Below are 27,690 nucleotides of genomic sequence, written 5' to 3'. Positions count from 1 at the left end.
TGAAAACAGCAACTCCTCTTTGGTTATAGGCAGAGTCCTTTTTGGAAAGAAGCCTTGAGAAGAGCCTTCCGCAAGCTCTGTGTTTCTCTCCTAATTGATCACACCATGTCAGCCTTTCGTTCGACCAATTTCTGATGACAGGGTCCTTGGAACATGCCATGGAGTAGGATGAATAAGAATATATGTTTCCATTACAACATTCTTCATGTTCTCCTTCTCCCCAATAATACTCTACCTAACTCTTCTACCCACCCTAACTTTTGAAACGTCATGCTCATTTTTTGCTTGGTTTTATTTATTCATAGATTGATTTGCTCACTTATTTATTTTTGACTCTGTAGAGCTCGGAATCATCCTAACCCTGTACGTCATACCTGGCCTCACTTCAAAAGAAAAACAAACAAACAATACACCAAAAACCAGAATTGATTTGGAGTAGAAACAAAGCCCATCATCTGGCATTATTACATTTCCAAATATGGAGACACCCCATGTGCCGTGAAAGACGAGAGATTTGTGAAACAATTTAAATACAGTTCAAAAGTCGTTATACATAAGAATGCTTTTCTTTTGTTCTCCTCTCTGAAATTTTCTCTCCTTAGTTTCTTTTTTTATCTGAATTAAAAAAAAAAAAAAAACAGAAAGAAAGAAAAGAAGGGGAAAAAAGAGAGAGAGAGAGAAAAAGCAACTGTCAGAAACTGAGCCAAAAGAAAGACAGAGGAAAACCAGGGGCCTTGGTCACTGATAAGCCAACTGATAAGTAACAGTCCATTCTAACTTGCTTCCTCGCCTGGATAAGCAGATCGGATTCCTGTCATCCAAGTAACTTGCTTACTTACAAAAGTCACTCTCTTCCTGTCTGTTCAGTTCTTCTTAATCACTGTTTCTTTTTAATCTATTTACTCCACCTGCCAAACCCCTGAATCTCTGAAAAACCGCCTTTCAAAATTTTCATACAAAAGAAATGTGCATTTTGGTCTGCATTAGTCATTATTTTTACTCATTTTCCCTTCAGGGAAAAAAGAAATCTCTTTCTAAGTGCTTGCTACCAATGCAACGAAATCTGGAGAAGCTGCATGCTGCTGTCCTGTTGGAAATGCAAGATTTTATGGTGACAAAAACGGATGTTGGCATTCAGCTTCTTCCTTGAGGAAGAAAAATATTCTGTCTCCATTTCTTCAAGCACATTGTTTTTGTATCTCTTGGCTTAAAGAGATAGCATACAGAAATATTTCATATGTCATTTAAATGGCACGAGGACTTGGAAGCAGCCTAACAGATAACGCACAGACTCAATGTCAAAGCCTCTCAATGAATATAAAAAAGGTTTCTGGTAGAATATGGTGGTCTACTTCTTTCCTTACTTTCTTTACTTCCAATACACTTTTCAATGAAAACCATAAACACCGAATAATAACGTTATACAGTGACTTAGGTGTTTCGTTTTGCAGCAGTTACTCTATTAATTCTGGATCTGGGCTCTTTGTTTCAACAATGGAGGTAAAATTATAACCTGAAGATATTCTTCAACTGTATTAGGGCAGAGTTTCTCAACCTCAGCATTGACATTTCAGACTGGATGGTTCTTTCTTGTGGGGTGCTGTGGTGAGCACTGAAGGGTGTTTAGCAGCATATTTGACTTCTACCCACTAGATGTTGGCAGCAGTACCCTCCTCACTCCCAACAACCAAGACAATAAAAATGTTCCCAGGCTTTGCCAAATATCCCCTGTGGAGGGGTGGTAAAATCACCCCCAGCTGAGAATGGCGGGACTAGGGGGATTATGAGAATTTTAAAAAGATTGTTTTTTATACTATTTAAAGCTATGTACAGGCCACATAACAACCGAGTTGGCTAGGACAGAGAGAAATTTTGAGAATAAATAAGCTGAAGTTTAAAGGTGAATGTCTGTTTTTATTTTTAGCATTTTATGTGAATTAAACCTAGTAATTTTCTATGCATATTGCTCTTTTCTTTATGAACTAAGCTTTCAGTAATTTTCAAAATATTGAGTTAAAAGTGAAAATAATTCAGGAAATCTGGATTTGCTTTCTTAAGAATTAACTAAAATTCATATAAAAATTACCAGATTTATAATAGACTGAATGATATTAATAAAAAAGCAGTTGATATAACTAAACTAAAAAAAATGATGGTCTGAAAGATGAAGTCTTATTTGTGGGAAGGAAAGCAGAATAATCATTTTAGAAATTAAGAAAGCTAAGAGCTGACAGGAAATGCATATGTAATGAAATTATTCACTAGTTTAGCATCTCATTTATAGCTGAGGAAAAAAATGTGTAAAAGCCTAATGATAAATCAATCATGAAATATAATGTTTCAGAAATATTTATTTATAAATTATTTGGAGGAGTTAACTGAAATTTTACTTACCATAAATTCCAAAGGTATTTAATTTCACAGGATTTACCTGAATAGTGAATTGAATATATGTTCCAGAATAAAGCCAGAAAATTTCAAAAATTTTTTATTCTAATCATTCCAATTAATATATACATAACAATGTTTGGAATAATTCTTGGAAAAACATAATTTTCCATTTCAAAGACATACTATCTTTTTGTTTCACTTTGTTTAAAAGTAGGGTAAAAACAATATAAATTTTTATCTGGCAAAATAGATTGCAACAAATTCTTTCTTTGCTGGCCTACACAGCAGTGCTCTCTACTCTAAACAAAAGTGTTTAGAAACCAAACCATTCAGTTCTTTGTTACTCTGGCCAATGCCTGAGGAATAGTTAAGATAGATGATATTGGAATAGTGCCCAGCCTCAGTCGGAACTCTAATGGGTTGTGAAGAAAAGGATAGAAATTATGGGAGAAGTGATTTAAACCATGACACAGCAGGCGGTCTAATCAAATGAAGTCACCATTAGCTTTTATCTTACCTTCACAGTAGTGTAATTGCTGCTTTCTTGGATATGGATTAAAATGCCATTCTCGCTTCTTGTCCTGAATTTTACTTCCAGACTGTTCACACCAAAAGGTTCCAACATGGCACCTCGGATGCTCTGTCTCAACAAATACTCCCGCTTCTCATTCTGACTCATGTGGTAGTCCAAGCGCCCTTTGCCTTCTAATGATAAGGCCGTGTCAGGAGTAATAGCTGAAAGCCAATGAATAAAGGGAAACATGAATGCATCCAATAGGCATTTCTTAAAGAGTTTCTTTGGTGACAAAAGTATTATAAAAAAAGAACAATGAAAATATTAAGTTTTTGGAATTAGTGTCCCTTAATCCTCCTCTGAAAAAATAATTCCCACTTGTGAATTATTGTGTAAGTTGATTTCAAATGCTTAAATCCATTTCAGAACCATGAAATATAAAACATTTTATGATAATTATTCATTTGGAAAATATTCATTAAAACATTTGATACATGCTACATACATTATGAATACCTCGAGAGATAGCCACATGTTAAAAATATACAGTTGAAGAATTTGATTATAAGTTTCACTGTGTTTCTAAAATTAATAAATCCATATATGTTTTCACAGTTATAATGATTTGTAATCTTTAAAGCCTCTAACATGGAAAATTTGAACAAAGAATTGTACAAACATTCACATTTGTAAGTAACTTTATTAGTAGCAATAATCACATCGAATTTAATTTGTCATCATGTATAAACATCATATGTAATTATAATTTTTCATAATCTGATAAAATGTTCACACTTCTGAAGTATAAAAGTGTGTTATAGCTAATAGAGCTAAAGAAAGGACATAAAGAAAATTAGCTCAAAAGGGCTTCAGCAATGAATGGTACATTTTAAGAAGGTAAACTTTGTAGTATGTGAATTATATCTCAACTAAAAAGAAAAAACTGCAGGCATTGCTCAAGTGAGTGACATTTTATTTTCCAAATATAGTTGGGTTCCTACCTACTAAATACTCATTACTTTAAAAAATATCATGTGACAATGTACTTTTCCCATGTTTTGATTTTATCCTAAATAAACACAATTATACTCTGCTACTAAGATTTTTTCGATTGTAGTATATACGTAATTTAATCATAAATTTCTATTCATTCTCATATTATAATAGAATCAAATGACTACTTAAAAAGTGATCAGATAAGTGCAATGATTTAAGCAGTAACCACTTATCTGAAAATAAAGCAATTTTTATAAAAGAGACTCCATTAGGGTTAGTTAGTGGGATACACAACTTGAAATTAGAGAATGCCATGTTCTAATGATGGCTTGAACATCATTAATGTCTTAATAAAATTAGGCTTTAGAAACAAATAACTAATAAAAGAATTTAAAAAGTAATATTCGAAGCCAATTCCAATAATTGCAATTTAAAATTTAAGTATCACCTTGAACTATAACAGATTTTATTGCCATTGCATGTTTTGAACTCAGTGTTTAGTGACTTAGTATTATACTTTTCAACCAAATACAACATATTCACCAGAGAAATATCCCCTAAGTGCAGATAATATTAAGCCAAAGCCTGAATATAGCCCCTGGCTTTGTAAATTGTCTAGCATTCCTATAGGTAAAACAAAAATAACTAAGTGATATATTTATAAAATGGAAATGAAGGACATATTTAGTAAATAATTCTAAAAGGATTTCACTCTTTCTCAGGTTAAAACATGAATTAAAAAATGTCACTGTGTTTTACCAATTATATCCCATTTAATATTTTCAATATTTAGAATCAAAACATAATTCTTTTACTTCAATTACATATTTGGGTGCATATATTTATACTTTTAATGGTTATTATAATTTCTGGTGGAAGATGAAACAGCTTGCATACATTTTTCACAATATTTCCCAGTCAGTCCTTCTCTGCAATGACACTGCTGCCACGACCAGTAATCCGTACACGTGCCACCATGTTGGCAGGGACTGTGAGTACAAGCACCTTCTAGTCTAGGGCATCTAAAATAAACAGAATAAAGACGCATAAAGCACAAAATCAGGTGGGAGGAAATTTGTTAAAATTAGATATAAACTTTTATTAACCTGCTTAGTTTTCATGAACTCATATCTTTGAAACTCAGGTTACAACTATATTTGGAGCATCTAATCTAACAAGGTGTCCTGTAACACATGCCCTGTCTCATTCATAATGGAGAAGATTAAACAAAATAACAACTTACACAATAAAGAAAAGAGGTGATCATTCCTTTTTTTAATTAATTCTTAATTGAGCAAAGCCTCTTGGTCAAATAAACACTTTGGTTCACGTGCTCTCGGGGCCACATTTTTATCTAAATACCCATCTCCTCCATCAGACAACTCACGCACCTAATGTTTATTGAATGGCTACTACCTGCCAAGCACGGTTCTAAGCATGGAGATAAAGTGATGAAAAAAATCCATGTGTTCATGGAATATTTCTTTTTCCTTGTGGGGGACACAGACAAAAAACAAAAAAATATATAATTGTGTAGTATGTTAGAAAGAAGGAAGTTTTATGGGAAAATTAAGGCAGAGAAAGGGGATTGGGAGTTTTGAGGGGATTGCTGGATCTCTAGGTTAGGGAGTGAAGGAAGGATCTGTTTTCATAAAGTCCTAAACAAAGGGAGAGAGAGAAAAGTATATCTGATAGAAGATCATTCCAGGGAGAGGAAAGAGTCGAGTGAGGAGGTCCTGAAGTGAAAGTGTCCTTTGCATGTTTGAGGAACATCAAGTGGCCAATATCGTCAGAACAACGTGAACAAGAAGAGCAGGTAGATAATGGTAAGGAAGTCAAGGGTATGGAAAGAGCTATCTCAAAAATGGCTGGGACTTGGGCTTTCCTGGTGGCACAGTGGTTAAGAACCTGCCTGCCAATGCAGGGGACATGGGTTCGAGCCCTGGTCCGGGAAGATCCCACATGCTCAGAGCAACTAAGCCCATGCACCACAACTACTGAGCCTGTGCTCTAGAGCCCACAAGCCACAACTACTGAGTCCACGTGCCACAACTACTGAAGCCCACGTGCCTAGAGCCCAAGCTCCACAACGAGAGAAGCCACCACAATGAGAAGCCCACGTACCACAATGAAAAGTAGCCCCCACTCGCCTCAACTAGAGAAAGCCTGTGTGCAGCAATGAAGACCCAATGCAGCCATAAATAAATAAATAAATAAATAAATAAATAAATAAAAAGAAATGGCTGGGAAGTGACCTAAGGACCTCCACGTTTGCCACCCATGCTGGATGTCTGCTGAACACTCTAAATTAAAACTGCTGAATAGTTGTTAAGTTGCAAAAAGGAAAGAATAATGTTGAGAACTGGACTTTTTCTGGACTAAAGAAAACATACCTTTCCCCAGTAACAAACGAGATGTGCTCCATAACCCAATCACATGTATAGAATAATTTTACCCTCCAGTCCAAATTCTGCATTAATTTCCCTCATTTCCCTATAAAAAACCCCTGCCCATTTTCTTCTGGTGGGACATTAGTTTGGTTTCCCCTGGAATCTGTGATCCCCGAGTTGCCATTCTAAGACCCCAAATAAAATGCCTTTATGCCTCTTTACAGTTCCTGGTCCATTTGGTTGACAAGAGGAAGGTCAGCCTTATAAGTCAGGGTAAGAACTGACCTCTGTTTTTATTTTATTTATTTTTTCTTTTTAAAAAAATTTTGTTTTATATTGGAGTATAGTTGATTAACAATGTTGTGTTAGTTTCAGGTGTACAGCAAAGTGATTCAGTTATACATATACATGTATCTATTCTTTTTCAAACTCATTTCCCGTTTAGGTTATTACAGAGTACTGAGCAGAGTTCCCCATGCTACAATAGGTCCTTATTGGTTATCTGTTTTAAATATAGCAGATTGACATGACTTCTGTTTGCTGGTGGATTGAATGTGGTTTGTCAGAAAGGGAGGAGTCAAAGGTGGTCTACAAATTGTGGCTGACCAGGTGGGTAGACTGAGTTATTATTACCTGAGATGGGAAAACCTGGAAGGAGTGGGTTTGGGAGAAGTCAGGAAGGAAGGCCAGAAGTTCAGTTTTAAACTTAAGTTTGAAATACTTGTTAGAAATACACACAGGATATTCCGTATGCTGTTGGATATGAGGGTCTAAAGTTCAGAGGAGACGTCAAGTTTAAGATAAACATTTCAAAGTCATCAGCTTTAGCGATAGTACTTAAAAGCAAGGACTATTAAAAATGACTTAAAAAATGAATATAGATACAAAAGAGAAGAGGTTAAGGAGATGGGAAGAAGAATCAGAGTAGAAAACCGGGGGCATACCGTGTGCTGGTGGACAAACTAATAACGTTGTTCTCAATGTTGCTGAAGTTCAAATAAGATGAGACTTGACCATTGATTTTAGCAACACAGTGGTTATTGATCACTTGACAGAGACAGAACAATGTGAAAATGGGATTAACCAAGTTTAAGAAAAAAGGGGGGTGGGGAGAAATAGAAGCCTGAATTGAAATGAGAAAAGAAACACTTTAGAAAGCTGGAGTACTGTTTTAAGAAGGTTTGGGGGGATGGAGTCTATCACATAAAAAGGGGTTGGTCTTTGTGGGAATAAGAACAGTTCATTCAGTAATAGTATACAGGGTAGACTATAGGCTGCATGGGAAGATGTGGAGGAATGAGCTTTGGGGAGTTTTGTTTCGATTGCCCCAATTTTCTGAGCAAGTTAGGAAGCAAATTCATTAGCTGGAAAAAGGATGCAGGAGATGATGTTTGAGGTTTATGGAAAGAACAGACATGAAATAGTTACTGAGGAAGTGAAAAGTGACTAAACTAGGAGAATATAATATATTGCCAGGCAATAATTATGGCTGCACTAGAGGCTAACAATCAGGAATTTAAAGAGACTATGAACTCTTCAAGAGCAAGGATCTGCCTTGTCCGTTTATTTGAGCCTAGGGCCAGGCCAAGGGAATACGTACATTTATATGTAAAACTATTTAATTTCAAATAGTTTTTGTACATATTATTGCTAACACTTATATATTACTATGTGCCAGGTTCCTTTCTATGTGATTTACTTACTTAACTCATATATTCTTCACAACTATGTAAGGTAAAAGGTATATGCATACATATATGCACACATCCATTTGTTTTTTCCAAAATTTCACAGCTATAAGTAAAAAATTGAAATTCAAAACAGCGTAATACATTTGGTATTTTTAGGGCTTTGGGCACAAGAATTTCATATTTTGATGTTCAATCATCATACACTTTTGGTGTCTTTCTTTAAAATGGTAAGAAATAAGGTTGCCATACTGATCTAGGATGCCTTGTGCTGCCAGAGCTTGGCTTGGTTCCAGAGGTCTTCCATTGACTGCAAACTCCATTATACACCCAACAAAATCATGGCTTTCCACGTGTCCTCTCCTCTGAAGGATTGGTTCTAGCGATCTGATACCTCCAACTGTGACTCGATTTGGCTGAGTGTCAAGAGTCCTGCATAAGAAAGGAAAGGTACGTGTATTAGTACCAATGCAACAGATTTCAGTAGAATGTTTAGCTTAAGAAGAGGTGACTAGGGACTTCACTGGTGGTCCAGTGGTAAAGAATCCACCTTCCAGTGCAGGGGACATGGGTTCAATCCCTGGTCGGGGAACTAAGATCCCACATGCCGCTGGGCAAGTAAGCCCCATGCCACAACTACTGAGCCCACGCGTGCCTCAACTACAGAGCCCGCGTGCTACAAACTACAGAGCTCACGTGCTCTGGAGCCTGTTTGCCACAACTAGAGAGAAGCCTGTGCGCCACAGCCAAGGGTCTGCTCGCCACAACGAAAGATCCCGCGTGCCTCAACTAAGGCCTAATGCAGCCAAAAAAATAATAAACAAACAAACAAATAAATAAAAGAAGAGGTGACTATAATTTTTTCTGGCATGTAGTAAAGCATGGTATATTTGAATGGGAAACATTACCTATGGATGCATGTCCTCTAAATAGATACCTACAGGATTGTTAGATTTTCAGGGTATGAAAAATAACAAAACTAATGGAAATAATAGGTTCAGTTAGTCACATGAGATGTATATAACAATGTTGAGTCTTAGAGAAGGAGCATACTATCGGAAAGAAAATAAAATGCAGTAGAAGTGACAACTCTAATATTAATGTCAGATTATGTTTTTCCTTCACTACAGAGATTATAAGGAATGCCATTAAGTTGATTAAAGCAAATGAATGATGTGTCACTATTTCTTTTTCTCTGTTTGTTACTATTTCTAACAAAATCACTATGTTTTAGGTGAGGTAATGTTGTATTTCACCTTCAGGTGCTATTAAAAAATATCTGCCAATCATTGTCACATACAACTTTCAGAAAATACATTTAAAAGAGGTGGGATACTTATCCTAACCTTCTTGTAGGACCCAGGTCACGTGCAACTATTTCATGAAGCTTCTCAAAGAGGATAGGCTATGTTCATCTTCCCTTTCTCTAACTTTATCCTCATCTGTACCACTTCATTTTTACACCCTTTTTTACACGTTGTAGACTACTTATTAACTTTTTATTTTACAGTATGAAAATCCCTTTGGAGAAGACAAAATATATTAAACTTCTTTATAATACTGAGCATAATAAAATGATTGTTAAGGTATAATTTCATTTTGAATGTCAAGGAATAATAAAGATCAAACTAAAAATTTTACTTACCAGTCATCTGAAACTGCCACATTACTAACAGTGCAGTACCCTGGTTCTTGGTTCTCAGAACAAGAGTCCACAGTTAAGGAAGCTGCCTATAAAGCAAAAGAAAGAGATGTTCAGTTTGGATTCTAGTGACCCTGTTGTCCTTTTCAGCCAACGCTACCCAGGACTCGTTTCTATATGGACATGATTTTAAAGTTGAAATACATTTTTGATGTAGTATATTATAATATTATATAATTGTAATACATGCTCAAATTAGGGGTACATATTTCTTTGATATATCCAAAGTTAAAATTGTGAAATTATTGCATGTAAGAAGTGGGAGGGTACTTTTAAAAATCTCCAGCCCCTTTGTTTTATAGATGAAAGAATAAAAATGTTATTAATGTCTCTTAGGATATCATACGTTAGGTCTGGGACAGCTTCCTGGGATTACAATCTTAAGAAAAATGTTTATCCTACTATCCAACTATTCCAACAAATAAAAAAAAATTAGATTCTTAATTTTCAAAAGTCTATTTCCAATAATATTTCAGTCATATTCACAAAAAGATTTTGGGAGTATAATATAAATACTATTACTGCAAACTATGAAGATCATAATACTTGTATTAAAGATAAAGTTTGAGATAATTTAAACAAGTCGATTAGATGCTCTTTTCATTTATAAGAATCATTGTTTATAAATGGCATATTACAGAATATTTATGTATAATCTGAATGCATTATTATATATTGCTATAAGTAGAAACTCACCAATAATATTTAAACCACAACTAACAGTAATTGTTTTTGTATCCTAAGGGATGCATATTCCCCTGAGACAAAAGCCTTCTGTTTAGTAGGACAGATTAAAACTCCATTTGATCAATAAGCAAAGTCATCAAGTCAGGGTCACCAGGACCAAGAATATGATGAAGTCAGGGCTCTCTCTATTGGGCAATGGCCATTGGGGATGGCTGTGGTCCAGTTTAAGACCATGGTGGTTGCATAACCAAGTTACTCTGTGCTCTACAAGGCTATAATGATGCCCCTCCTTTGTTTCCCAGACTGCAGTGAAATTCTGCAAAACTTTGGATATTTTAATTGGTGAGATTGTAAAGTTGATATTCAGAATGTGGTATTTCAGAACATGGCCAGTAATTCATAGGAAGAGGCCTAACCCCAAATCCAGAAACACAGAAGGACTGAGGGTTTCTCCTAATGCAGAAAATCAAAGGTTCTACCTAAATTTACTTGAGTACCACAGGACAAGACTAATCCAACTTTGTCCATTTGTATAGCAGAAAAATAAATACTATGAAAGCATTTATAAGAACAATTGTCTTGAGGACAATTGTCTTGGGGCTCCTCAAGAGCCTCACTTACCAGGTTGAAGGAAAAAAATTAACGCTATTAAGTCTAATGTGGTTCAGAACTTGGTAGGATCCAGTAATTGTGAAGTCTCTTTAGAGTGTGATCAGTCTTTGGGGGATAATTGCAGTCTCTTCTATTGCCATACCCCTCCTTCATTTTTCCTGATCTTCTCCAATTTAGTATCAGAGTTTATGGGCGGGGGTGGGGGGCTCATGAGATCTCATGGTGCCTGGAAAATTCTTTGAGAAGCTCAGGGGCCACTGCTGGGTAGAACTGCCATCCTATGATTTTCAACCTAGACTGGCCCAGCAATATATATTTTTTGTTTACATATTTGGGTTCCATGTAAAATTTTGAGAAAAGGGCTGTTCTGCTAAACAAACAAACAAAAAATTAAAAACCACTGATCCAAAACACCTTTGAGGCCATCTGCACTGGAATGTGAATTAAAGGCTTAGATTGGTGTCCTGTGACACATCAAGGCATTTTTATGGGTATCATGACATTTGTTTCTAGGTTTTGCTCCTGAGAATTGGGCTGCCCAAACCTTTTAGTCATCTCCAATTTTGTCATCATCGTGTAGATGTGGATAAAATCTTTTCATCATGGTCAATATGCTCTTTACAAATGTAGCAATTTCTCATTGAAAACTGCCCTCCTGGGGGAACGTAATAGATTTCATGGTTCCCCAATGAAGAGGGAGGTGCTAACTAGCCCTGTGGCTCCAAGTACATCATTATAGTAACTGCTTTCCTTTAAGGAATAAAGAGCTGGTATTACAGCCTTAAAATTCCCTTTTAGTACCAATAAAAAGACATTTTCACACTTTTTCTGTGAATAAAGTTTCTTCAGTAACAACAACAAAAAAAGAGAGAATAATTGTCATTTGAGGTTAATTTTAATGAAAGCAAAACAAATGTAGGAAACACAGCACAGGGAAGTTAAGCAAGTTAACATTACCTTTGACTTAAATGCAAAAGTATCAGCTTTTCTATCTTCTTTCATTATGTATGGAAATGATTGGTTTCCTTATTATCACCTTTTTATTGATATTGCATATGACTTTAAGGTATTGTCCATAAAAATATATATTTAGGATTTGTAAAAGTATATCTTAAATACTCACATTTCAGAAATAGGGCCAATTTATACTTACTGTGCCTCAAATATTAGTATCTAAACTATTTAAAAATATTTCTATAAGTTATTATAACTGATTATAAACTCCATACAACAAACTCTCATAAGCCATGTAATTTTTTTTGCCACTTTCTCAAATAAATTATAATAAATACTAATATTTTTAGGGAACATTTACACTTCCAATTCTATATCAAGACTTTCATGTCCTATTTAGTTAACTCTTTCAGTAGTTTTTATTTTTTTTCCAGTGATCTATAAAATTGAGGGACATTCAATCTCAAAATAGGTATTAGGTTTCCATAATACCATGTATGTTTATGTTGACTATTAATTTAAGCACAATTCCTTTCAATTTACTTCTAAAACAAAATGTTAACACATCTCTATGTATACTATGTAAGCCATTCATCCATTCTAGAGATACTTAAAGTTATTACAAGCTAGAGAGTATCACATGGACATTTATGAATGCTTTAATTAGGGAAAAAACCTTGCATAATAGTATCATATTTTCATGAATGTTCATACTTAATATATTTTTTCTTATTTTCTAAAAGCTTAGTAATACAACTCAAAGGAAAAAATACCTCAGGGAAAGTTTTATTTGAATAATAGCTCATTCAATTTAATCTTCAGAGTTAAATGTACCTTCTTTTACTGTTGAATATTTCTACCACTACCACTGTAAATTGAGATATTTTTATCCTGTCTATGCAATGATTCAAAGCTGAGAAGTTAATGATTTTGCCAGTTTCCAAAAAAATCCTTTTGAATTGTAGAAAACAACAGATTCAAAATCCAGTAGGGCCTTATTTTGGATGTTTTCTGAAATAGGGAGAGATTTTTCCTCTGATTGAATTAATTATGACAAGGGCATTTTTTCTACATTTAGTATTATTCAAAACCTCATGACTATGGTGACATATTACAAATGAACTGAAATAACTTCTTTTTCTTTCCCTTTGGGCATATTTCATGGTGCCTCTTTCTCTGTTCTCCCTCTTGCTTCCAAGCACTTCTTTGATAAAATCAAGTGTTCATGAAGCTTAAGGGGACCTTAGAGGTCACCACGTAAAATCCTCTATTCTATATAAGAGCCCATTGACAACATCTTAGCAATATGGTTACCTTACGTATGCTTGGAGGGTTGCGGTGAGTGGTATCTACCAACCCCTTTAGGTTTCCCTTTCAGTATTAGAAAATAATTATGGCTAACATAAGCACCAATCTACATATACACACCAGACTCCACGTTTGTCCTAATTTTGTCAGATTCAATATGACTGGGTACATCAATAATCAGGGACACTGGAATTTTCTAAATCCCTATTCTCCTAGAGATCGTCCTCTAAGCACACTGGTTTCATATTATGTAGGTGTAAAAAAATCTCAGGCAGAAATGAGGGCAGTAACCTATTACTAATCTGAAAAATTATTCCCAAGATGTATTTGTTATACCTCTATTAAATTTATTAAGCACCTTTTCATACAAAATGTATGCAATTTTAGATATTATTTATATTACTATTTGTGATAATGCTAAAAATGTGCAGATATTATCTTCACATTTTGATTTTCTGTCCAATTAACAAAGCCACCTGAATTACTATCAAATCAGGCCTCCAATGAGTGCTTTTCAATAGATTTTTTACATAGATTATTTTTAGAATCTAAATGATCTTAATTATAATTAGTTACTAAATTTGGTTTCATTCTCATTTTCAAAATGTTGGGGTAATTTTATAAACACTTTATAAATTAAATGTATTAGAAAAAAGTTATAGTTACAGATATTAACACCAAGTTCATAAGGAAATGGAAGACAATATAGAATTAAAATAATTCATAAATTTGCACTTCTTTGCCTGTTTTATCACCTCTCATTATATGCAAATAGCATACATCTAATAATCTAGTAGGGTTCTGAAAGCAACACAATGGATGTGGTGACTGTACCTGATGAAATATCTGAACAGCCAATCTTGATCATGCTGACACAATCATTTGGTCACGTTAGGGTTAATCACTATTCTCTTTTTTTCCATAATTGGAAATAGTTCTGTATTTTAAAGCTATTTAGATCTTCTTTAATGTCATAAATTAGAGTGGAGGAGAGAAAAGCCATTGTATCTGAGGCCAATTCAACATAGATTTATAGTATTCCTGGAAACAAATGGAGAATTTTGTCCTTTGGTAAAGACAACTTGTTATTCATATTTGTCAGAAAAAAAATTAATGTTATAAGGTAGCTTCTGTCTTATAGCTTTATGAAGTTGGTAATTATAGAGGGCACAAAAGTTTTGCTTTTAAACCTAATTATGGATCACAGAAAAAGCTAGCAGAAACATGGTAAAAACATTTTCAATATCGCTTCTGCAAGTTGCTTACATGTAGTACAACAATACAAAGTATTCCCGAAGTTTAGTGGCAAAAATACTTCTCTCATATGATTCATTTCATCCATCTCAGAACTATATAATTACCATATTTTTCTAGCTTGTCATAGAGCCAAGAGGTAAAATTATAATCATTTAGATCCCAGTTTCTTCATTTAAAAAAAATTTCAGAGTATTTATTTTGTTCTTTTGGCTAATTTTTCTTTTAATAGTTGGTTTAATACTTTAACCATTCCATTCCATTTTTAGGGTGAAATAAAAATTTTAAAGAGCAGTTATGGTTTTAAAAGGTCAGCGTTAAAATCAAAAAATATTTAAAAATAGTTATTGTTACAAATTACTTTTTCCCAAATCTTTGAGAGTTGTTGAAGACGGGGGGAACTATGGAGAGAGAGTTAGAATAAATAAATGAATAAATAAATAAATCCTTCCATTCTATTACTCTGTGTCAAATGTTTTCAAACATTAACATGGAAAAGATATGACGCATTTCCCTTTATAAAGAAAAATACTTGTTTAATGAACACAAGCGCTAAATATGTACCCTGTTTGTTATGAGAGCCATATAATGAAATGGAATATAATATGGAAATCTTGGATATTACTGAGTTATAATTCTGAGAATACTTTAATAGTCAAAAACCAGTACTTCATCCTAACACAATTTCATGTCATAGACCTCACAGATGACAGTATACTGAAGTGCTGGTATAATAAGGATTATTACCTACTATACGGAAATCTGTGTTAAGTATCATCTTTTACCAGTAATTTATTTGTAGAAAAGTTTTCCCTGTCTGTTTTTAAGTCGTTTCTTCAATTTGGGCAAGGATACTTAGAAAAGCAAAGGAGCCATTTTAAGTAGAGTTCTGACACAGCCTTAAAAATCTGTTCAATATAAGAAATGTATACAATGGAATGTTTATGCACTAGGATATTTTCTTTCCTTCGTTCCCTTTTTGTTTTTGAGATGAGTTGTTTTTGAGTCAAACAACGCTGTCATGAGCAAAAGAAGAATGTTACCCATTTGCTGCTGTAGTTCATAACAAAACGGGACAAATAATGAATGCATATAATTGAACTCAATTTGCACCACAATTCATGCTTTAACTTTTCAAGTTTCCAGCCTGATTGACTGGATATTCAATAAAACAAGTTTTAATGTGGAATTAATATCTTACCATTCCTGCCCTCCGGGCAATCACAGTATGAAAATGTCCATCTGACACCTTCTTCATGGTGGTGAGTTTATAGGTACCACTGCCTAAGTTATAAGAGAACCTTAGTCTTTCTTCAGCAATTTCAAGGGCCAAAAACTCAGCCCGGTCCCCTGTCTGGTTGTCATAGTTGTAAAGCAATAAAGCATGACTTTTAATAGTTGCAAATTTGACATAAATATAGTTATTATTGGGGTCCAAGCTGGGAAATTCCATGTATGACAACTCCTCAAATCCATAACTGTTCAGCTCGCAGTGTTTTCCAAAGACACCTGTAAATGAGAAAATTGACAAACTGACACATCACATTCAAGTAAAGTTTTATTAAATGACTTTGATTAAAATATTTTTAAATTACAATAATGTCACGTTTTTAACAACTTTCTATTACTCTCCAAAGAATACTGTCTAAATTTATTTGAAATAGAAAAAAAAATGATGATCTCTAAAGCATATAAGAAATGATAAACTGGTGTAATTATTTTTCTTTGGCCAATATGGAAACATATCTAACTATGCCTCATTTTAAAAAATTAGAATTAGTAGAATGGAGTAGGTCTGAAGAGGTTTCTTTTCTGAAAAACTTTCAAAGTGAGTTTGTCAATCTTTTTAAAGTTTAATATGCTGTAATTTTCAACCAAGTTATTTCCTTCATAATAAACAATTCCTGAAAACAATTTTAATTCAATTAAGGACGGTAAATTTTGTTTTGACCTAAAAAAATCAGTCCCTGTGTTTGTGGTATTTTCAAGTCACAAAATTAAGGAAAGGGATACACTGCCTTTAGCGAAAAAAATAACTGTCTTAAGTTTTTCTCTGTTTCTTGTTTTATACCATCTTTGGGTATGATTTACAGCAGCTACTTTGAAATTGCTTTCTGTTTTTCTGAAATCTAGCATTCCCACTTGTTTGTGCTGGTTCTTTTTCAAACCTGAAAAGTGAGTTTTACTGATGTTATAATTCTATGCCAAAATTCTTTTCCCACAAATATTAGTAGGCTGTAGCAAATGATCAGAAAATTAACCCATGCCAACACATCATAATTCTTATTAACTTGCAAAGGTTTCATTCCTTCATTTTGGCTGTACATCTCATGTAAATGCATTAAATATAGATGCAGGGAATTGTTCTGCTAGAAGAAACCAATGTCATCATTTTACAGAATACTTAAAACTTGTCCAATGTCATAGAACCATGGGAGACAGAGCCAAAATTTGAGGCCAGATCTACTGATTGTCTAGTTGTTTTGACTACACCACATTTTATATCTAAATGTTCTTTAAATTAAAATGGCCTAGAATTTCCTTGTGTCATTTATCTTTCCTTTTTCTGTAAAGGCTCACATAATATTCATTATAAATGACTAAGAAATCTATATGACTTATTTTTAATCATTAACTAAAGTTAACAAAAAGATAAAGAAATTATAGGAATTATATGTATTATATATCATATATATTATATACGGCATATGTTTTATATCATAAATATATCTTTCATCGAGTATTTATATTTTATATAAAACTTATATTTATATATAATAAATTTTCAAGTTTATATTAAACATATTTTATTATATATATTATTTATATATGCAGAAAGAGTAATCAAAGTTAAATAGAAAGGAAAAATAAAGCATACAAATGAAACACATTATTAGAGAAAAATTTTTACTGTGTGTTCCTTTAGGTCTCTTATGATTAAATTTTAATAAATCTATGAAAATATATTTAAAATTTGAAAATAAATATATGTAGAAATTATATACTGGAAATATGTTCTACATTTTATTTAAATTGACACTGTACTTTCAAAAATGATAATATTTTTATAGAATATATTATCTTTCTAAGGGTTTTTGTTATTGTTTCTAGAGAAATGTAAATTTTTGTCTTTGAAATAATTTTAAATTATTTAAAAGTAATTTAAAACTTTTTGAAATTTTAATTTCAAAACTGCCCTCCAAATAGAATGTCATGAAATAAACCTACATAAAGGTAAAAATAAATTATTTAAATTACTTTAATAAGAAATATTGTGTGTGTGTGTATGAAGTTATACATATATATAAAGTTATAGCTATATAGGTTCTTCTTTATAAAGTCTTAAGTACTTTATGGTTTTTTAATAAAACATAAGCTAAAAAAGTCTAAAAATTAAAAAAATATTAGTCCAAAACAGCAAATCTTTCACTGATGAGAAGGGAAACAGTGTAAAGGTTTTTCCAACTTAGTTAAGATGTTCTGTTATAGGATGCATGTGTAACTACCTCCAGCTATTTGCCTGAGGCATTCCATCTGCCATTTTTTGGTATGTTTCACCCACATTCAATTTGTAAAGGACAATACTTTTTCCTTTTAATTCTATCTCTCTTTTCTCAAATCTGTATTGTTTCAAGGTTTTTGTTCTGTTTTGTTTTCTTTTTAAGGCTTCTGTTCCCAACTAACAATGTCTAAGTTTAAATAATGTTTTTTTGCCTTTGCCACTAGAAAGAATAGGGGGGTAAGTGCGCTCAGCCGGCTACATGTGATCTGTCTCTATTTTAATTTACGTTATTGTGCTAGTCCCCTACCCCTGAGGATCTCTGGTATGGTGAGGAGAAGGTTTATTTGGACATCAAAACACATCCACCCAACAGGCAATCACTGTTGTATCAGCTACAATGCTGCAAACATTTGCTCTTATTTGTTATCAACTATCTATCTTAAATCCTCATATGTACAAATGGAATGCAAAAGAATCTCTAAAAATGTAAAAAAATTTGGTTCAGTCACCTTGAAAATAATTTTTCCACTTTCCACTCCAATCCCCTTATCTTTCCTTCCAAAACACATTAAAACCATGAAACTTGATTGTGGTTATCGGTCAAAAGCAGCACCCTTTATTTAAAATGGATAACCAAGGACCTACTGTATAGCACAGGGAACTCTGCTCAATATTATGCAACAACCTAAATGGGAAAGGAATTTGAGAAAAGAGTAGATACATGTATATGTATAACTGAATCACTTTGCTGTACACCTGAAACTAACACCACATTGTTAATCAACTATACTCCAATATAAAATAAAAAGTTAAAAAAAACAGATAATTGAAAGAAAGACGTTTTAGGAGATCTAACATTGTGGTTATTTCGACCTTGATCTACCTTTTCCTGCTTCGAGGGTATTATTAGTGAGAATCTGAAGAAGTTTTAAAAAAGAGAGGTACTGTGAATATCATCCTGGACTGAAAATAAAATTGTGTTTTAGTCAATGTATCATTTTGAGGTTGTTTTGTTTTGTTTTCACTGTTTGACTGTAGACAAAGCCCTCAATTTCTGGGCCTCAGAACCATTGCTAAAATACAAGGCTCACAATTAGATATTTTTATATTCTGTTTTTCTTTATCATTCTTTTGATATTGTACTTTAGAACTAGATAGTCATAGAATTACTTGAAAATGAATTAATGTTACATTTACTGGTTGCTAGAAACCTGAAATTCTTTTTAACTTCTATTCTCTACTATACATTGAGATTCACTTTTCAGGTCCATGTAGCACTGTAATAAATATATTCAAGGAAAGACTAGAAAAAAATCCTTCTCCTCTCTTGCCTATGGAGAAAGACAGAGTCTCTAACTACTGCAGGGCCTCTGGAGAAGAATACTTTATTGTGGAGTAAAGCAGCTTTTAAATAAATGGAATAATCACCAACCTATGAAACAAACCAAGTTAAAATAAAAGCTTCCTGCAAAGCTGTTCTCATAGTTCTTGGCTGTCCCAGTGTAGGGTAACATTTGGGTGAGACCTGGAAGGAATCCTTTAATTCATTCCACTATGATGACTAAATATGCATGCATATGAAAAAATTCTTTTAACAATTTTCTTCCTTAACAGAACACATCATTCTGAATTTTGATTAGTTACACGACACTATCTACAAAGCCTATATGAAAACTGCATGTCAAGTTACCAAATCATTCTAACTGAAGTGGTTGAATTAATGCAAAAAACAAAAGTAAAGAAGCAAAAGCAAAACAAAACAAAAACGTTTTGACTAGTCTTAAAGATTTTAGTAGAAAGTGTTGTCAAATAGTTCTTAAAGGATTTTTCATTAGATAGGTTCTAGGCTAAAAAGAAGGCATACACAAGTTTTTGAGAGGAAATGTCCTGAGGAGACAACATCAAATTTAATAATCTTTGGTTGATTATTTTCTAGTAATGATCAAAACAATATACTCAATGGAATTTCCATAATTAACAGAAAATATTAAACCTTTGAGATTTTATTTTGCTAAAACCTCCTGTGTAAAACGACTAACATTTTCTTAGTCACTCCAAGACAAGATAAAACAAAATTGCTAAACTGTGTGCCAAAATAGATTGATATTTTATATCAACCACTAAGTTTTACTCACCAAACGGACAATGGCAGTAGTATGACTCCACACCACTTTGACAGGAACCACCATTAAAGCAGGGGTTGCATTCACAGTAATTGACTGGAGATTCACAGATTTTCCCTGAAAAGCATCAAACTCATTAAAAAAATCCTTGCATAAATATATTAACACCATTACTGCATGACCATATGTAATAGTCTATCCTGAGAGAGCCTATCTTTGGAGAAAAGAAATACAAGAACATTTGACTTGACATGAGGACAGAGGAATATTATATCTGAGTTCAAAGTCTTATTCAGTTGTCCTATTTTAAAGATGTGCATTATAATATTTAGGAAGTAATTTACATAATCATCTTGGAAGGAACTACTGTTTTCAGGGAAATCACAAATGGTGAACATATTTAAATGTTTTCACTGAATTTATTTTCTCTTGTCATGCCAATTTTTTCATGTATTATAACTGGAGAGTTGAAACTTCTGCAGTATAATTTTCACCATCGAGATATCCTTAACTCAGACTTCTCAAAGGTAATAATGAATCTCATTTAGCTTATTTGCCAAATTACAATCCTTTCACTCTCAAGAAATATTCCTTAACTTTGACTTACCTGTTGTAAAGTAGAGTAAGAAATAAAAAGACACGTCAAACACAGTTTCAAATATTTATGAAAATTTATTGACTATAGATTATATATGCTCTGTCTTTCTTCTAAACCAATAATGCCTAGCAAGCATATATTTCAGTGTATAAAGACTTCTCATACATCATCTTGTTAACTGAATCTGTTAATATTGACTGAGTGTCTATTATGGGTCAGGCATGCTAGAAGATGAAGGTCTGACAGTTAAAAAGCAGACAGGTGTCTTTACATGGTGTCTCCACTTTAGTGGGGGAAACCGATCCACACAACAGGAAACATATTTCACAGATGGCAGAGAAGAAGCCTTTGGAGGGTAATCTCTTGCCAAAGAAATTATAAAACTATGGTACAGACCACTGTAACTCTGCTCCCATATCCAGGTTTCAGACAGCTATAACTGAATAATTAATCACCTAGTAGGCAAAACTTAGGGTATGAGGCCAGTCCCATCTGTGTTTTGTTATCGTTGTGATGCTGTGTGGTTTTTTTATGCAAATGTAAATTTGTTCTAATATCACTGTTCTACAATAAATATTGTAATCATTTAACATATTTGTTAGAACAGTTTTTAGTTTTCTGATTTGAGGAAATAATGGTATTTCTTAATTTCCTAAGAAATTAAGACATTTCTTAGAGTTCTTAATTTCCATTCATTGACAGGAGGGAGAGTTTATTTCTGTAAAGCTACCACCTACTTCCCAGCATGACTGCACTAATGCCTTTATTCAATGTCTCATGAAAGGGCGTAAGTTTTATATGCACAGCTAGACCCTGTTGTGCATAGATAATCCATTTCATCATAATAACTACGCTTGAAACACAGTCAAAGTTTTTGTTTAATTCATTTCTGCTTTTGTGCCTTGATTCTGTAGCCACACTTGCTGGTTTGTTTGAAATTATAATTGTGAGTCAGATCTCATGACACTGCTAACGGTCATAAACACAAAATTTTTGCCTTTATAAATAAAATCGGGAATCTCCTTACAAGGCAAAACAGTACAATTTCAGAATACCTTTCTATTCTAAGGGGAAATAATGAAAATAAACAAGTTAACAATCTAGAAGCACAGAAATTAAGTTTTAAGTACTTTAGCAGTGAGTCATACTAGAGAAACAGGCAGGACAAATTTATTCTAAGCCCATACAAACTATCACACCAGAGAGATGCTGTGCCATGGGAGAACTCTCTTCTCTGGGTGTTTTCTAACTGGATTTGTGACAGATTGTCCTAGGGAAGTGTACTTTTTTTCCCTTAATACAATATTGATACTGCTCAATAGAGAATGAAATAAGACCTATTAACTATATTATTGATTATTTACCTAGTATCAGGAAAGTCACATCCCAGTCCTTCCATTTTTTCCACTGTAAGATTATGCATAATTTTCACATGTGCCGTTGTACTAAATAAGGTTTTATTTTCTTCTTTTCCTTTCCTTTTTTGAAAATTTCTTTTAGAGTTTTGTTAAGAGTAGCATGTATTAAGAATATAGACTAATATTCTTTACAGGTATGGTCAGTATAACCTTCATGTTGTGAACACATATATGTAGGTTACAAAATCACAAACTTCACTTCTTGAAGACTGGAAATGGGGAACAAAGGCTGAACAGTTTAGCGGGTGTGGTCATGTACACTTACTCAAGTATTTGGACCTATGTGCTCTCCAAGAACAACGTATGACTATAAAAACCCAAATCATTGATCCTGTAAATCTCAACTCTCTATTTTTTTGAATCTTGTTGGAAAAGACCACCTTGAATCTTGGTTTCTACAGCAATAACAACAAAGAAATTTAGGGTTTTTTAAAAATAATTATATAAAATGGTTATTTTATTTACCCCTTACAAAATAAGATTTTAACATGGACATCTGAATTTAATTCAGATACAAACTATGAGTTATTTCAGTTAGTCCAAAGCAAGAGGTGGAAAGAAACCCAAAAATAAATATGACTTACTCATGTGTTAAAACATACAGTGACTACATAAATAGAAGCAGCTACAAACTGAGAAAATATTAGTTTGAGAATGAACGTCTTTTAAGGAGAAAGAAAATTCAATCTTTCATTTGACATTTTATTTTAAGCCAGAGTTTTATCTTCATATTTGTCAAAAATTTAAGAAATGAATTTTCTAGGGGTTATGCAAATGAACTTTTTGTTGAGTTTGGGTAAAACAGTATTATTTGTTGTTGTTAGAGTATGTAAATTATTTACCATTTCAAAACTTTAGTTTGAGTACTCCATTTATTGAGTAATATTTTTATTTTACAATTAGTAAATTTCAAAGAGGTTGCCATACTAGATTCCAAGATACAGTTTGAAAACTCAATGTTGCAATTTAAGTTATTATTAAAAGAACATTTTTTCTTACATGTGAGGGAAAGATGTCATAATTTTACTTAGAATCAAAAAGCCTTTAAATGCATATTTCTAGGGTTTGGAAAGTTTATGCTCTATTACCCAATTAGAAGTTAGCAACAAATTCTGTATTGTTCTGCGCACATCTATGTTAATGGCATAATGATTATCAGAGAATGCAGCAGTTTGAATTACTCTAACATGCTTCTGGTACAAACAATCTGATGTGTTGGAGCACCGTGAAACAAAATTTTGCATCATTAACTTAATTAATGCTGCAAGTCAATTAACAATATTTGTCAGTGCCTTGAGGCTTGGAAGTATGCTGATAGGGCTTGCACAGAGAAAGGCATTTATGTCTCCTGAATTCAAGGAGCCTTTTTCTATTGAGATATGTTAACTGTCAGAGCAGCTGTTTAGAGGAATAAAGTGATCTCGTTGCTTTGACATTCATCAATTAATGGTGTTGATATACATTATTTATTATAGATAGAAGGAGATATGCTTTCGGAAGTGTAAGCTCCTAGCACATGGAGAATGGGAACTGGTGAAGATGAAAGTGAATGCATAATAGGAGGCCAAGGTAAATCCAGACTTTTCAAGATTACAGTTTAAACTTACAGGAGAAATTTAGCATGTGTCTTCATGTTCTGGGGCAGAAGGTGTGATGAAGTGTTGAACATAAATCGAATCTGATGTGATCATCTATGATCTTTTCCACAAGGATGTATATTCAAGTTTCACTTATTGCAATAGCACATTTTAATGTTAAGTTAGGTATAATTGTGCTAAATTTATTCTTGCCTGTTTAATTCAGCCACCCTATGGGGATATGATGATTTCTGATATCCCATAGTCTGTGTAGGTTTCCATTTAATAGCTTAGATAATATATATGTTAGATCACCACAAGTAATACTTTTGCATGTCTTGTGTTTATACACAGAGGAGAAGGAAGACCATGTGGAACTAACAAAGTTCACTTTATATCTAAATTGATTATTTTATTAGCAAATATAATTCCATAATACATATACGCTATATATTCTGAATGTTTATGCTTATAGGCTTTTTTATTGTTTTAATAGAAAGTAGCTGTTTTTTGCATGCTATGTAAATGAAAGGCACTATGAAGATAGCTCATCTAAATAACCTGATCAGTTAGCATTATGGTTTTTCACATGGAAACAAAGCAAAAATATTATGCTTAAATGAGGGTCGCTAGTAATAAAACCAAAAAGAAAAAAAAAAACGGTCTTACCTTTGTATTTTAAAACACACACAAATACGATCTCAATGAGACTACAAATGATTATATATAATGATACACATAATATCTACAATATGCTTACAAATACACACTTATTTTCCACAGAAATAAGAAGCTTTTAAGCTACTAGAACCTGTTATTAATGCTTTAATAAGTTAATGTATCATTTGAGGCAAACTGTAATTCCACTCTTGGAAATAAAATTTGTTTATATTCCTTGGTTTCCTGATCACATGATCATTGACAACATTAATATATGACTGCTGTGATTTTAAAAGAATGACTCTTAGTTACAACTCCCATCATCGTGAAAGCAAATGTTTGCCAAGTTTCTTGGTAAAATTACTATGCACAAACTGTAAATAACTTTACGGGCCTTTTTATACTGTCAAGTGACATAAAAGTGATGAATGGACAAATCTCATCCTCCCCTGAAATACTGGGACTTACTAGAGAGCACAGGAAAACTTCTCCTTGTGGGAATACACTCCTGGCGTTACTACAAATACCACACCTAAAATGCATCCAGATGTGTGAAAGTGAACAGGAAAGGTTAAAGGTGCTATGAACTAATTCTGTTATGAGAGACCAGGATTTAGAAATAAGTTCCATATACATGCTGCCCTTTATAACACCATTCATTACTATGAAGGATTTAATACAGGGTGTACTGCAAACCAAAAACCTGGGAGCAGGAAGACAAATGCTGTGTGGTTACTGACTATAATTGTGCTTTCTAATTAGTGTTCTATTAAATGCAAGAAATTTTCATTTGTATAGGAAAAGAAATATTAGGTTTGCAGTTATTAGGCTGATGTTTTCCTCCAGGGTTCCCTGAACTTCTGAGGCATGAATAATATGGAAGATATTTTCTTTTAATTTACTGGGTCATATTGACAGTTGATGCAATTTCTTATACTATTAAACTCTGTGAAAACCTAGACATTAATTTTTCACATGTTCTAGACTATATTAAAATTTATTCATATTTTCTAATATACTCTACATATAGCTAATCAAAGCTTCATTTACTGCTATTAATATAAAATTAAATTATAGGAAAATATTCTTAACAGTGAAACATGAAGTGATTATAACAGAAAATGAAGTCTCAGTATTTCTTTTCTCAGTTTCTTTTTGGTTCTTTTTCTAGTAACTGAGAAAAACCCACCCAAAATACAAGTTACACAAACAAATTAGTTTTCTCTAAAGTCATTAAATAAAAAATATTCTTATTCCATATTTATTATGTGACCCTGTAGCCAAAAACTTGAAAATAAACTTAAAAAAATAAATATATCAGGAATAGGGTAGCAATATGATAATAACTATATCTCTTTATATCTTTTTTGTTGTAATCATTCCATAATTTTCATTTTTCTACTTGCATCCTTACAGGATGTTCTCCACAAAGATTCCCTGTTGAGCTAATATTTAACCACTCTCTGTGGGGTGCTCTTAGGATAAAGTCTCTCAACTTGCATCAATTCATAAACACTCTTCTAATCTGCAGCACAATCTCTAGCTTCACATGAAATATTCAGTAGTGTGTGTGTGTGTGTGTGTGTGTGTGTGCGCATGTGTGTGTGTGTGATGGGGGGACAGCAGCTGAGAATTATTTTAATCAGAAAGTTTATAATCTCTCACAGCTCCAATTTGCAATGCCACTGACTTTAAAAATCACTGAAAAAAAATGCAGTGAAAGTCCACAATAGTAAATAGAGTATAAAATATAGGTGCTTTGAAATAATTCTGATGATCCAAAAAAATCTGAATACAATACACATAGACTTTGAAGAAGGCTTCACTAAGGCACTAATCCTTCATGTTAACAGAAGTAAAATCTAGCCAGAATGAATAGTTAAAAATTCATTCTGTGAGGCACACTTGTGCTTAAGTATGAATTTTGTTTTATGACTTATTAGCTCTGATTGGTTCTTTAAGATGTTTCGGTGCATTAGCTCCGCCTTCCTGAGTCAGGTTACCTGGTAAAGACTAGCTGGAAAAAAGTAACTCAAAATGATACTTGAGAGATTACCTTTCCAAAGAACATTAAACATTTACAGGCATTTAAACAATGCATTCCTAATTTAGTGTGTGGGTTAACAATGTGTCAGCATGGTTTTTCATATACTGTTTTCTGCAAAACAAAACAAAGAAATAAAACTATCAGACTTCAATTATCTGCTAGTTTTACTGGATGGACTTTGCATATAGAATTTGGAAACAAAGAATAACATTAATTTAAAAATGTAAGATTTATATGACGCATTCAATTATACGTTTGTTTATATCATTCCTGATCAATTGGATTATCTCCAATTATGCAAACAGGGACCAAAGTGAGCTCTGAGGAGGGACCGCATGTAAAATTAATACATTACTTCGAATGATGTCCCTTAGAGAAAGAGGTTATGATCTCGTTTTTGGCAGCTCTGGGCCTAGAGTCACCAGAGTGTAGGCTCAGCTTCCTACAACGTAAAATAGGAGCAGTAGGAGGATCTTTCTATGTCAGATACTCTCTGTTGACACCCAGCTCCATTCCATCCTTCTGTATTGCAGGGACTGGAAGTTGGAAACTATCACTTTTTCAGACTCCCTTACAGCAGGACTCAGGTTTAGCTTCTGCCAGTGGGTGAGAGTTGAATGATATCTGAAGGGTGACAGCAAAGCAGGGACTGTTCTTCTGGGAATCCCTCACTGCAGAACTGCAGTGATGATCAGCAGTGGTTTCTGGAAATAACCGCAATGTCTTTATTGCTGAGGTTATGGGTGAATTTTCCTGACCTTCACTCTTATCCAGTTTGAGGATTCCGATACCTATCTCATAGGCTTTTTGTGCGGTTTAAGTAGAATAATGGGGAAAAAAATTCTTAGAAGATATCACAGGCCCACTAGCAAAACTCTCTAGCAAGTGCAGATCAAAGTGTGATGAGACGTGACAGGCATATAAAGAGCAGAGGCTCCGGAGTAAAGCTTTTAGTCAAAACTCAGATCACTTTCTGTGCCATGCTGGAGGCAAGTTATCTCATCTCCAATCTCTCTAAGATCCAAATCGTTTTGTTTTTAAATGGGAATGATAAAAATATTCATTTAATAGAGTTGTGAGAAGAACTGAATAAATAACTAAGTGAATAACAATGTCTGTGATGCAAGAAGCTTTAAGCAGTGTTTTAAATAGTCACTCGATAAATGTTATTAATATTTCATGATGAAAGAAGAGTATGCTTAAAAGTTTCAACAACTACATTTAGAAAAGGATGTGGTGTATGTTTAAATAAAATGAAACAAATAAAGA

At 33.3% G+C, this 27,690-nt stretch overlaps 1 protein-coding gene across 1 annotated transcript in view; it reads right to left on the bottom strand.

Moving 5' to 3' along the window:
- The window catches only part of FAT4 (FAT atypical cadherin 4), a 173,075-nt gene that overhangs the window by 7,043 nt on the left and 138,342 nt on the right, over window positions 1-27,690 (bottom strand). The window contains exons 10-15 of the mRNA XM_012531341.3: window positions 20,134-20,238; window positions 15,698-16,005; window positions 9,625-9,710; window positions 8,232-8,411; window positions 4,799-4,923; window positions 2,909-3,126 (exon numbers count right to left, since the gene is read on the bottom strand). Of these exons, the coding sequence (XP_012386795.1) occupies window positions 2,909-3,126; window positions 4,799-4,923; window positions 8,232-8,411; window positions 9,625-9,710; window positions 15,698-16,005; window positions 20,134-20,238 (1,022 nt within the window). The remainder of the gene's footprint in view (window positions 1-2,908; window positions 3,127-4,798; window positions 4,924-8,231; window positions 8,412-9,624; window positions 9,711-15,697; window positions 16,006-20,133; window positions 20,239-27,690) is intronic.

The sequence above is a fragment of the Orcinus orca genome, chromosome 4 (genome assembly GCF_937001465.1).
Source record: "Orcinus orca chromosome 4, mOrcOrc1.1, whole genome shotgun sequence".
In the NCBI taxonomy this organism is placed as follows: Eukaryota; Metazoa; Chordata; class Mammalia; order Artiodactyla; family Delphinidae; genus Orcinus; species Orcinus orca.
Note: the sequence above shows the minus strand (reverse complement) of the source record. Positions and strands in the feature narration are given on the sequence as shown.